The sequence below is a fragment of the Eulemur rufifrons genome, chromosome 4 (assembly GCF_041146395.1).
Source record: "Eulemur rufifrons isolate Redbay chromosome 4, OSU_ERuf_1, whole genome shotgun sequence".
In the NCBI taxonomy this organism is placed as follows: domain Eukaryota; kingdom Metazoa; phylum Chordata; class Mammalia; order Primates; family Lemuridae; genus Eulemur; species Eulemur rufifrons.
This window is the reverse complement of record NC_090986.1, coordinates 53,977,350-53,991,278: the sequence shown is the minus strand read 5'-3', so window position 1 is coordinate 53,991,278 and position 13,929 is coordinate 53,977,350. Positions and strand designations below refer to the sequence as shown.

General features: G+C 37.8%; 1 protein-coding gene across 4 annotated transcripts in view; it reads right to left on the bottom strand.

The window, feature by feature from the left end:
- Positions 1-3,082: 3,082 nt before the first annotated feature.
- Positions 3,083-13,929, bottom strand: part of DIAPH3 (diaphanous related formin 3) — a 464,837-nt gene continuing 453,990 nt past the window's right edge. For all 4 annotated transcript variants that reach the window (XM_069467186.1, XM_069467187.1, XM_069467188.1 and 1 more), the window contains one exon: positions 3,083-4,320. In XM_069467186.1, coding sequence (XP_069323287.1) covers positions 4,058-4,320 — 263 coding nt within the window. In that variant the 3' untranslated portion in view covers positions 3,083-4,057. The remainder of the gene's footprint in view (positions 4,321-13,929) is intronic.

Genomic DNA, 13,929 nt, shown 5'->3' with positions numbered 1-13,929 from the left:
ATCTCTACAAAAAATAAATTAGCTGGATGTAGTGGTACATACCTGTAGTCCTAGCTACTTCGGTGGCAGAGGCAGGAGGATTGCTTGAGTCCAGGAGTTCGAGGTTGTAGTGAGCTATGATCACACCACTGCACTTCAACCTGGGCAACAGAGTAAGACCCTGCTTCTTTAAAAATAATAATAGCTGAATAGGAGGAGACAAAGAGGCCTCTACAGTTAAATCCTAATTAGAGGACACAGCTGACTTTTGTTCTATTTCAAACCCTATTTCCCATCCTAGTTTTAACCTTCTTCTTATACCCACTTTAAAAGGCAAAGGTCTGTTTAAAAGTAATGAAATTTCATGGATTAAGGTTCCATTATTTTCATTTTTGGCAAAGATTTGGATTCAATTATGAAACGCCATCCAATCTCTGTGGTTCTTTGGCAACTCCACGTGTTTTGCTAAACAGTAACTCTGAGAACAAAATGGTTGAACAATTTGGCCCTAAGACATATTTTAAGAACACTCGTGCCTGGTCGTGGCATGTACAGCTAGCATTTAACAATTCACAAGACAAAAATGAGTACTGAGTCACTGCTAGCTATAATTTCTAGATCTCAAAATTTTAAGTAATTTATATGAAAGAAAAAGAAAATGTCACTTTTTTGGTTTTCAATCACATTAGCAGTTTACATATTAGGACCTATCACTTTCCAAAAGTCATAACGTCCATGCAAAAGTCTGCCACAAAACTTATCACCAAATGTGCTTCTAGTCTACATGTGTTCACATATAAAAGACACCTTAATGTATACTGTGTACTATTCACAGATGTATAGTATAGCATAAATGATTTAGTTTCTAACTAGAAAACTTGGATCTACTTTGGATTATGACATTTTAAAATAAAAACGAACCACCCATGAAATAATCATTTATGGCTGAACTAGTATTTTAAAGTCATTAATGATTCCTGTTTTTGAATAAATAGTATATTAACAACTAAAAGAGCTTTGGAGTAACTTGGTATAAATAATTGCATTTTCCAGATTTATCAGAAAATTTTGATGTGAATAATTGAAATGTCTACTTCTTCATATAAACACTAGGTGTTTTCGATATATTTTGTTTAAACATTCAAATATGTTAACAAAAAAGAACATATAAGCAAATCTAATAAGATTGCTTCCATTATTTTCAAATTACATATATGATTGGGAAAACTTGTTTCCAGTTGGTTATTGCTTTTGGGCAACACTTAGTTGACTTAATGATCACTTAGTTGTCTGTGTGTTCTAGCTAAATTCTCTACATTGACATGAAAAAGGGGAGAATAATCTACCTGGGGTTTGTCACTGGACTAGATAGGACATCCTTGTCAAGAGCATCGAGCTATATCAGATGATTTTGAATTTTACCTGCTGGGTTCTTCAGAGAAATAGTACACACACACAGACACACACACACACACACACACACACACACAGAGGGAGAGAGAAAGAGATTATGAAGGATTGGATCAGGTGATTATAAAAGTTGAAAAGCCCACAGTCTACCATCTCCAAGCTAGGGGTCGAGGAAAGCTGGTGGTGTAATTCCAGTCCAGGCCCAAAGGCCTGAATCCAGGGCAGCCAGCAGTGTAAGTCACAGAGTGAATTCAAAGGCCTGAGAACCAGGACTGCTGATGTCCAAGGGCAAGAGAAAATGGATGTCCAAGCTCAAGTAGACAGAGCAAATTTGCCCTTTCTCAGCCTTTTTATTCTATTCTAGCCATCAACAGATTGAATGATGCCCATCTGCATTGATGAGAGTGATCTTTACTTAGTCTATTGGTCCAAATGCTAACCTCTTCCAGAGGCACCCTCACAGACACACCCAGAAATAATGATTTACCAGCTATCTGGGGCATCCTTTAGTCTGGTCAAGTTGACACATAAAATTAACCATCATACCTGCTGAACAAACTTTTCACAGAAACACAAAATTGTACCTCAATGTCTGCCCTCAAATTAAAGGTCATTGCTATGGTTTTCATCTACAGTTTGCTAAAGGAATATTATGAATTTTAAAACCCTAATTATACCCCTTGCCCATTCTTGAGCAGGCATTTACCAAGGAAATGTGTATCTCCAGCAAAAAATCAACTGTTCCTTGAGTTTGCACTTAACCTCTGTCGGTTGTTGTGAGTTTTCCTCTCTACAGCTATGGTCTGTCTCAGAACTAGCTCCTGTCATCGAGGGGGACGGGTGCTGGCTGCTGACCTGCGGGAGGCCAGCCGCGATGCTCTGCTGGCCTCAGACTCTTGGTCCCCTTGCTGGAAAGGTGTCCGGGAGCTCCTGCAGACAGATGTTCTGGGGCCTGACTGCTCCGTCGCTGGACTTTTCTGCCTTCCTCTGCCCTTGGGAGTCTATGTCATCTTCACTTCCCTTTACTTGCCAGGCTTCTTCTCCCCTGTGGCTGCTACCTGTTCCCAAGTTTCCAGCGTGTTTACTGGCTGCCCAGTATGTCCAAACTATCTAGTTAAATTTAAGTCTTGCTTCTGAAAAGCCCCAATCTGCAAAGTCACATTAAGAACTGATAGTGAGAATTCTTTCATTTAACTTCTTTCCTACACAAAACAATCCTGCCTTGTTGTCAGGGCTGCTGTCTGCTTAAATGTGTAAATGTCCTTCACCTTTCTTGATTTTTAAGATTTGTTTTCAGGAAAATAGAAATTGCAACTGGAGGGCAAAAATGCACATTTCAGCAATGCATAGAGGAACAAATGAATTCCTACATTGGCTATGGATAACACTCTCTTCCCCAATGCCTACAAACAGGGCCTGGTTCATAGTTCTAATTAATTAACTTTATTAACTTGGACTTGAAAAGAGGTGGCAACTTAAGGAAATAAAAAGCAGTGGACCTCGCCAGACTAGTTCCATATAACTGCTTTTTTAACTGAAGGTAAAAGAGCAGTCACTTACTCATTACACATAATAAAGCAAAGTCGATGCTTACACAGACTGGATAGCGCAGTCTATCTCCAGCTTATCCACAGAATGTGTCAAGAAAAGAGAGAGGGGGGAGAGAGGAGAGAGTACAAGAAAGCAATTTTTATTTCATTGAGTGCAAGTAGCAAGTTTATTTTCTTTGATATAGAATTAACAGAGCAATGATGCCTAAATGAGGCAAAATTACGTTTGCATATGAAAACTTTCCTTGAAACACTTATTTAGATCTTTGTTAAAGTTATTGATTGTCAGATCAGAGAAACTGTAATTCCAGGTTTGTTCACAGAAATCAAAAATTTTTGTTACTTGGGAAGTTTCAAAATGTCAATTTTATCCAAGAGTCATAATTACCAGGGGAAAAATACTCTCTAAGCTAGGACCAGGGGTCTCGGCAGCACTGTAATAACTGTATATATCCACTTTATGCAAAAGCTCATACATTTTGCAAAGAGAGTGCGTACATTCTTATTGCATCATTTTTGGAAAAAATGTGCTCAATTGCCTTATAGTCTCCTACAGGTTCTACTTAACAAGAATTAAAAAATGGTGATAATGGGGTTACCTGTCATTTCCTTATATTATAGCTAGCTCTGATACATTCGGTTATATGTTTCTGATGTTGTGCTGGTAGCATGTAAATCCCAGGCTTTACCTTGAGCCTTATAAACAATATACATGCAATATATATGTAGCAAGAGTTGAGGTTGATAACTTGACATTCATTAATGTTAAAAATAGTAAAAATTCCAGTGGCTTAGAAAGATGGTATTTTCTTAAGGACACATTGCTGAACACATGGCCACCTACCTGCTCTCTAAAGCAATATGTATAATTTAACTACCAAATATAGAACAGATGAATATGAGGAGACAAAAAAAGCATTAAGCCCATTACAATCCTGAATAAACCAAACCCTCAAGTATATAGAAAAAGCATTGCAATCATGTGTTTAGCTTTACTTTTCTAATATATATCATAATTTAAAACTATATAAAGTCACTTATATAAAAGCAATTTTTTCAAGTGTTATAGCTCAGAGCATGGCTTTATATTTAGCTTAATCATTTTTTACCAGTTTAACTTATAAAGCTCGTAATCTTGCCAGCAGGGCTTCAACTTCGGGAACTGATTCATTTTTAGAAACAGAGCCAAGAAGTTCCATTTCCTTTTTTCTGTTGCTTTCTACATTACAGGCTTCCTTCTTCTCAACTGCCTTGATCCTCCCCGTAGACGTATGAGTGTCTAGATTATAATTAAGCTCCTTGGCGGCTGGAGTCCTTGTTGAGTTGCAATTGATATTGTAGTGTGAACGTGACCCTTCTGTCAACTGCACTTTCGGATTTTCTGCAGTAAGGAAGAAAGAAACATAAAACTTATCACTGTGATAACCAACGACTGTGCACATTATGAAACATAAATTTAAAATAATTATTCTCAATAAGCAAGTCCTCTTAGACTAAACAAGGAAACACTGAACAGAGTAAGTAGGTTTAAAATAAACACACAGAGGTTAAAAATAAACCAAAATATAATAGACAATCATTTCATTAGCACTAATGCCTATTTCCTTCTTCCTTTATACCTGAACTGCCTGTCACTGGTAATTGCCATGGCTTGGTTTCAGATTTTATTTAGGTCTCTGCTCAAACAACATCTCATTGGAGAGACCTTCCCCAACCATTCACCTAAAATAGCTCTCGCCTTGTGCATTGCTCTATCCCCTCATGTTTTCCTTCACAGGACTCATGACGGGTTAACACATCATATATTTATTTACTTGTCCATTGTCGGTCTTTTACTAGAATGTATGCTCCAAGACATCTGGGATATTTTTATTTTATTTTACTATTTTTTAAATTTTTATAGATTCAGGGGGTACAAGTACAGTTTTGTTACATGGACATAGTGCATAGAAGTGAAGTCTCAGCTTTTAGTGTAACCATCACTTGAATAGTGTTCATTGCATCCATTAAGTTGTGTTTCACTCCTCCTCCCTCCCCCTCACCTTTCCAAGTCTCCAATGTCTATTATTTTACTGTGTAAGGGACATTATTTTAAATACTGCTGTAGCTTCAGTGCCTACAATGGTCCTGGTGCAAAGTAGGTGCTCAATAAATAAGTGTTGGATAAAGAAATTATTTCCATACTCTATGATCTAAGATAAGCATTAGTTTGAATGACAATGAGATTAATTTCCTTTAACAAAAGCAAGGAGAAAAATTTCTAGTAAAAATTTTAAAGTCAATGACTTCCCTTAAAAGAAATAATGAATTTGGTAGGCAAATTATTAAAGCTTCCTAGCAAACTAGAATTATGTTATAATGTAATTGTCAAGTATATACATACCCATACATACATACATGTACACATATACACAAGAATATTCCTTTATTATATGGCAATCCTGATTTATCAAGGCTAAAAGGAGAGAGTTGCAATAGCTAATGATTAAATGGCACTGGCTGATTGACTTTCCCAAAGAGACTGAGATTTTCTTTTAATTAACTGACTCTCACATTGCACAGCCTTATGAGTGATCTTTCTCATAGATCTCCAGCTTTTAAAAAATAGACACCCTCAATATTCATGTAACCTTGAAAGGGGCTTGAAAATGGCTTCAACAAACTTGACATGACATTTAAAGTTTTTTGGTTATTCGCTGAGAGATGTTCCATTATCCCAATAGTAATGACTTTGGAGCACAAGCAGTCACTCATGACATTGTGTTTTATGTGAGTGCTGAAAATTCCAACTGAAAACAGCTTGTACATTAAAAGGTGGCTGCTGAAGATATTTACTGCACTGTCATTTCCTGACCAGGGGCTTCCAGTGATGGATGAGGATTTTACACACTTTCTTGGACAATCTCAACAAATTTTCGAAGTATGATCACCTTTTAGCTGTTGGAAGAAAATAAATACACTTTTCCTATCACTTTCTCTATCAGGTGGGCAATTGTTACTCAAAAATCAAAATCTAATAGGACAGTGATTTTCTCTTAAAGGCATTTATGCTCTGTAGCTTATAATGTACATATCGTGTTTGAGGGAAAGAGCACAGTGGCCATGGTATTCCCGTAGTTCCCATGACCATGTAAATTTATTTTTTTCTGGCACCCACCCTCCTCTCCCAAAGGGTGCTTGAAACCTGCATTTGTAGCTAAATGCAGATTTTTAGTCAGATTACTGCTCTTTCCCCCAAATGCCCCTATCTGTTCTTATCATTTGATTTCTTATAAACTACACCATCGTGCTGTTATTTCCAAACAAACCAGTTTATTCTGTTACTGGGCAACTCTAGTTAAATGTTTGATGGCAGATAAGAGGTTAAATTGGCCAAAGTATGAGTCTTAAATATGCATATATATATATATATATATATATATATGTAAATCGTATAGCTTCTACAACTTTACTGTTTCAAACCTAATTCCATATATGGCAAAGTGAAAACAACATGAGATTTTAAGGGAAACCTCGGTTGAAATCCAAGCCCTACCACTTGGCTTTAACAGGTTACTTAACCTCTTTTAGTCTCAGGTTCTAATTAGTAATCAATCTTAAAGAGTAGCTGTGAGGATTAAAGGAAAGAACGGGGGTGACACCTACTAAGAGATATTTTCCTTTCCTTCTTTTTTCAAAGCTTTCTAAGGGAGGCGTCCCCCTACCATAGGCTTAGGGCTTATTCAGAGGCTCTGACCTCTCTGACTTTTTGGTGACTGTACCAGTGAGGGCTGAAATACCATCTTAGGAATAGCTTGTATTATATAGCACTTTATATACAAAGCATTTGTTGCACTTTAAACATTACCACCCTTAGCTTATAGATCGAGGGGTAAAAGGAAAAGGAGGTTAAGTCATTTGCTTAGACTTAGTTACTGAGTAAATCAGTGGCTAAAGCCAAATGCTTTCTCTAGAGATACTTGAGGCTGTCTTAAAGAAATCTGAAAAGCTTTTTGCCAAAGAAATGTGCTGAGTAATTTAAAGCTAAGTTTCATAATAATGGTGTCCTGTACTTACGCTTTAGAATGCTTTCTGACACATTGAATTCTTGCAACAACTTTGTAAAGCAGATAGTATATCTGTGTAAACCACCTTACCACAATATGTCCACGGTTACACATATCCTCCTTTTCTTTCCTGGTCTCACTTAAATTCATGACTATGAACTTCAAAAGCATCACCTTAATCCCACGACAATCCCCTAGTCCTGTGGTCCCCAACTCCTGGGCGGTGGCCTAGTACCGGTCCGTGGGGGCCTGTTACGAATTGGGCTGCGCATCACCGCCTGAGCTCCACCTCCCTGCCCCCTCACCCCCCTCCTCTGTCAGTGGAAAAATTGCCTTTCATGAAAACGGTCCCTGGTGCCAAAAAGGTTGGGGACAGCTGCCCTAGTACATTCACTCTTCCATTCTCCTAGACAACTATTTATTTCACACCTCCTCCTCTCTTTTCAAAACTCCTACATGTCCTCTTTCACTCTCATTTAACTCATTCATAGAAGCAATCGTAAGAGGACTCCCACAAGCGCCTCAGCTCCCCCAACATCTATTATCCACCTACTGCACACACATACATTCCTTCCTCCCGTTAGGATCAATCAACCTTTTGTGCTCCCTTCTGAGGACAACTCCTCAAGGTGAACACCAGATCTTACTCTCTCTTGTCTATTCAAGGACATCCCTCTGGCTGCTGTACCCTCTCTCTACTGCATTACAAAGGTTTTCTTCTCCATTTGATCACTCTCTTCATCATACAAGTTGTAATAACCCTAATCTTTAGAGAAAAAAATCTATCTCCACATCCTGCTCCAGCTACTAACGCAATTCTTGGCTGCCTTTACAGCAACACATCTTGAAAGAACTGCCCATACTTACTGTCTCAATTCTTCTTTCCCCATTTTTCTCTTGAACCCACTCCAATCATGCTTTTGACCCTTTACTCTTCTGACACTGTTCTTGTCAAGGTCACTAATGAACTGTGTGTTGCCAAAAACAAGGATTGTACATCCATTTGGACGTCTTAGCCCTCCTTTACTGGATCTATATCAAATCTAAGGATGAAATGCCCAGCATAGCCTGGGTTTTTCTTTTAGCGTTTGGTTTTTGAACTTCTTTGGAGGCTTAGGTAAATAACAATGGATGGGCCAATGCAACCAAAAGCATTTCTACCCTTTTGAGAAAACTCCAGATAGCTGTGGGCTTGCTTTAGGGACAAAATGATAAGAGAAAAACTACGAAGTATTTATCTCCTCTGTGGTTTCAGGTGAAGAATCTTTCTTGAGAAGTAACAGACAAGATAGTATAAAAAGGAAAGAGGCCATTCCTGAGACCACTGAAGAAATAAAAAAGAAAGTGCACAAGGGCTTTTTAAAGGATGTTTATAGCTCTGTTAGAAATTCCTAGATAACAACTCTTCACTCCCAGTCCTCACATTAATCTCTCGGCACCCAAGCAGCCCCCATCCTGGTCCTCAGCCATGGGAGACCAAAACTGTGGGATTGAGGGAGTCTCATCTTAAATTCCAAAGCAGATAAGTGAAGTTGGATTGGAGGAATTGCCTATCCCAGTGCAACCAGATAAAATGATTGCAGGTGCAGGAAGCTCCCAAGTTAGAAGTTCATTTTATATAGAAATCTTACTATAATGTTGGTTCAAGGTCAGGTGTCTTTTGTCATTATTATTATTTTGAAAGTTTGTCAGTGGTGGCTTCATGTGGGCTGAACAGGAGACCTAAACTCCATGCAAAAACACGCACTTAGTTTCTAAGTGATTGACTTTCAAACAACAGGGTGATGCCACACCCTGTAAGTTGGATAGAACTCTATATAGGTGCTCAGAGGTATAAATAAATAGTGATTTGAGGCAGGTGGGCTCATCCTTTTCTTATGAAATTAGGCAGCTACAAATACAAGATGACACACTAGGACACATGGACTCAATGAAAGGTAAGGCTGAGCTAACAATAAAGAGAGAAGCATTTGTATTTCTTTTTCAACCCATATCCTTACCGTACATACTTTAAATGGAAACTAAAAACATTAAGGCGAAGTAGGATGATTGCTTAGTTTTCCAGAGAGAGGAAGTCTGTGCTATGATTTTATGAATCGAATCTTAGGCTTTTTCTTCTTTAAGATATTACAACTCATGTCTATGTATGATATATCTAGGAATACTGCCAAGATCAAGGGCCATGGTGATTGTACTACAGAGAAGGCAAAGCAGCAGCTGCTATTCTTGGTACCAAATCAGTAAGGGAACCTAATCCACACATCTTGTATTTGTGCTTCTGTGGAAATAAACTGGAGGGGAATACGTGCTATTTTCCTTTAAGACAGGAAGACTCACTTATTTCAATTTAATTCCTCATAGGATTCTTATGCTAAGAATTGAATCTGGAGTCCCACCACAGCTTCTTTTCAGAAAGTGAGTGAAGAGTTGACAAGTGTTGGTAAGTTGAACAGCTCTTAAATACTGAGAACCCACTGGACTTAGAAATGAGAATAAAGGCCTTTAAACTACAGTCAGCGTTGGGTCCCACATGACTTTTGGAAGGGTATAGATTTGGATGAAAAAGAAAGTTTCAAAAAACTCCACCATCTTGCACTAACATTTCCATTGTTTTTCGAGTACCACAGAAGACACAGAAAACTAGGAAAGTAGCTGACAAAAAATTAAATATAAATATATGCAACTTGGCATGTAAATGAGGAAGTATTTCAGCCAACGGTTTTTGTGCTTCTTGAGCTAAGAAGGCAAGACTAACTAAGGTCCTGGTGCTGGCCCTTAGGGAAGCCTTCTCTGCTGCAGGAAATATCAATTATGGCTCCAAAGGAGGCATCATTCCTTTAAGTCAGTATTGATCCCCTATCACATTGTGGTTCTAATGGGCACTGGTTTCTCAGATGTGCCAACTCTCAGATGAAATATAAAATTGAGCTCTTGCCTTTTGTGGTCAATGGTGAGCCCGGGGCAGCCTTGACAGGAGGAAGAATATAGAACTCTGGTGTCCTAAATTGACTGCATCTATTCAGTCTTCCAGAAATTTGGTCTTTCCTTACAATTCTTTACTTTTTGCTTTTAACTATCACTTTGACCTACTAAGTAGCTGTTTTGTTTCACCCCAGCAATGGCTTTACTTTGGTGAAAGAAAAAAAATGACCCATAAATATAATTTTTAAAGCACCACTGGGTCTACATGATAGTAAAGTGTGTGACAAATATATGTTTTTAATCTATGCAATAACGGAAGTTACTGCTGGCCACCAGCAGCCCATATCCCTGTGGTTTTCCTTACTGCTGATTTACTGATGTTATAAATAATTGTCTTCCCTTGGTTTCATTTTGCTGCTTATTTTATCTTATGTAGTGAAAATACATAAAAATGATACAAAGAGCAAAAGGTCATTTTGAATATAGTGAAAATCTTTCAGGAGTGCCAGAAACTCTTATTAAAACCAATTATGTAAAAACAAAAACAACTAGACAAAACAATTACTCCCCCCATTCAAACAAAATAGGCAAAGCAGAGGATGATTAAAAAAATATTTATCTCTGAATATAGGAGATTATTGACAAAGCAGAACTTTCTTTGCAGAAATTCATATAAATATACTTCTTTTCAGTGTTGTTCCATATCACTATCTTTCAAATAAAAATTCAAAGACAGCATTGCCATTTTGCAATTTCCTAGGCTGGGTCTTTCTAACTGAGCACAGGGCTAGAAGGAAGCTGGAGATGATGCAGGCTCCTGAGCACAGGACTCCAGGGTAAGTTCAGCCGCTAAAGAGGATGGTAATGTGAACTCTTCTATTCAACTGCTTATCTTTCTGATTTGTAATAGTTACTTGAGTTGGACGCCCCCCTCCATACCTGCTTCCCTCTTTCTCACCTCTCCACTCAATTGTTAGCCATTCTAATCTCGCTTTCATTCATAACTCTCTATTGAAATTGCTCCTTACAAGATTACCACTAACATCAAAATCATCATACTCGATGGAATTTTCTCATGCCTCATTTTCTCTTACATTTGCAACAGTTTAGAATGCGTGTAATAAAGAATTTGGCTGGCCTTTGTCCCAGTTCCTAGGAGGTAGACTCTAAACACTTGTAATTTTGTTACTCACAGGAGGCCCCTCAGACCTATAGTTTGAAACCATGAATTGATAGTTTATGCTAATGAAGTGACTCAAGGTGGGCCCCTGGATAGTTTACGGTAATGAATGACTCAGAATGGGAGCTGGCCAAGCCAGAAAGACCAATCATGTGATTAGCAGGTTGGGCCTTTGAGCCAAGTGATTATCAGCCTGATCCTCGAGTTTGAGTTCAATCATGTGGCCAACGATTCAATCAATCATGCCTAAGTAGCAAAGCATCAAGGTAAACTCAGGACTCTGACGTTCAGGTCAGTTTTCCTGGTTTGCACTACTCTGTGTGTCATCACACAGCAACGTGCTGGGAGGGTGATGTGTCCCTGAGGACAACAGAAGCTTCATGTATCTCTCCCTTTGGCTGGTTCTGATTTGCATTCTTTTGCCATAATAAAGCTGTAATAGTTAAGCATAGTGCTTTCTTGCATTCTGTCATTCTAGCAAATTATTGAAACTGACGGGGTAGTAGAAACCACTAAATTTGTAGCCAGGTTGTCAGAAGTGGAGTGGCCTAGGGACACTCAAACTTGCAGCTGGTATTGAAGTGAGGGCAATCTTTTAGAGGACTGTGTGATCTGTGAAATCTGGCTGAACTCCAAGAAGTTGACATCAGGATTCACTGCAGAATGTTATGCATTACTTTGAAAATTATTATTTTATAATTAATAATATCAATATGATCACCTTACCTTTATATATGGCTATTCTATAGTTTGCAAACACTTTCCCCATATATCTACTCATTTGATTCTTATAACACCCCTGTGAGAAAGGTAATATGGGTATATTAACTTTGTTCTACATAAAGTTAAGGTAGCAGATACAACTTTCAGGCAGAGCTGGAGACAAAACTCACATCCTCAGATTCCTGGTTAACACATTCTATTTGATATCATGTTATGGACCTTTACCATGCTTACTCTTCTGCTTTTTGATGATTTATTTTTAATCTTCTTTAGTAATTTATTCTACCTTCCGAACCCCTCCCACACAATCATAACTTTCAATATGGCCATTTCTCAGAGTTAGATCCTTGGCCCACTTTTCTGCCCTTTCTACATTCTCTCTACCACAATCTCACAGCTTCAACCATTTTCTCTAAGAAGAGGACTCCAAATCTGCATGTCCAGCCCTGAGAACAGAGCTTCAGTACTGTGTCCCCCATGACCTCCCTAAATATTTCCACATAAATGCCCTACCGTTACTTTAGATAACACATTTCCAAACCAAATTTTCATGTCCACAGCAGCTTCCTCTTCATGCTCACATACTGAAACCAACCGTAGCATCTGTTTACCAGTCCTGCTATCTGTTATTGACAGCTGTTTCAGGCTCCTATGTGCTTGTGGTTACCAGTATGTGGCTTAGCAGCTATTAAGTAAATATTTCTAAAGCATGTAATTGGCTGTCAGCTAATAGATACCAGGTAATAAATTATTTGGTCAGTTGATCTGGTGGTTCATGAGGAAGAGGGTAGAGATATAATATAGGGGTATGATTTGGATAGTATAGTTATTAAACACATATTCTATATCTGATAAGATCTATTTTTAAAATTTTACAACAACCCTAAAAGACAGGCATTAACAACCTCATTTTATAGAAAAGAAAATTGAGGTTTAGAGAAGTTCACCAACTGCCAAGGCCACAAAGCCTTTGCTAGTTGCCTCTGGCAAATCAATCCAAGTCTTAGGCCCTCATGGTTCAGGGGGTACATGATGAGGCCTGGCAAGTAGACACACTGTGAAATGGAAAGAGTACTTCACTAACTAAGATGAAGGGTTTGGGGAGAGGCTGATTCCCTGTGCTAATGACTTGGGAGCTGTAATGGAAAATAACCAGATAGATAAATACTTTAGGACCTAAACATATTTCTGAAGCCATTTCCAAGTAGTATCTATAGTGTGCTTTCAAGTATTTTCCTTTATTTCTTATACTTCTTTATTCAACATTTATTAGATATTTCAAGTGCACAGATATTTCTTCTGAATAACTTATGCTATTTCTACTCCATTTCATTTTGATTCACAGGATCATGTAATGTAAAATCATGTGCAAAGACCCCTAGTTACTTGGTTGAACCATCTATCCAATGCTTGAATTATATTTATTCAGCATCCTATCAAGTGGTTGTCCAGCCTAAGTTTGAAGACTCCAGTCATATCCTCACAATCTCATAAGGTGATATATTCTTCCTTTGTATAGCTCTAATAATTACATGTTTTACCTTATACTTATCCAGTGTTTGTTATCCTGAAATCTCAGTCACTAGCCCTACTAATTTTTTCCATTAGGGCTATATTAAATCTAATAATTCCTCTTCGCACAGCACTTCAGCTAATTGACAGCAGATATTATATTCCTCCAATCTTCTCTTCTCTAAGAAAACAGCTATGGTTTCTTCAACTGTTCCTCCAGAGATCATGAATTGGAGTTATGATTAAGTCAATTCATTAGTTAATTCAATAGGTGTTTTAGCCCATCTTGCTAGGTGCTAAATCCTTGAAACATTTAAGATCCTGTCATTTCTATTATGAATAGAAAAAATATATAAATGCAATCTTTAACTTTTTTTCTTGGTACTAAGTCTTTGAAATCAAATATGCATTTTACATATATAAAACATCTCTATTTACACTAACCACATTTCAAGAGCTCAAGAGTCATGCCTGGCTATTGGTTACTGTACTGGACAACACAGGTCTAGAACCTGGAGTTTCTAACAGGGTTATCACCGATAACATTTTTTTTTTGGTTAGATATCTTTACAGAAAATTTCTGTGATGAGTAACTTTATCTCAAGTT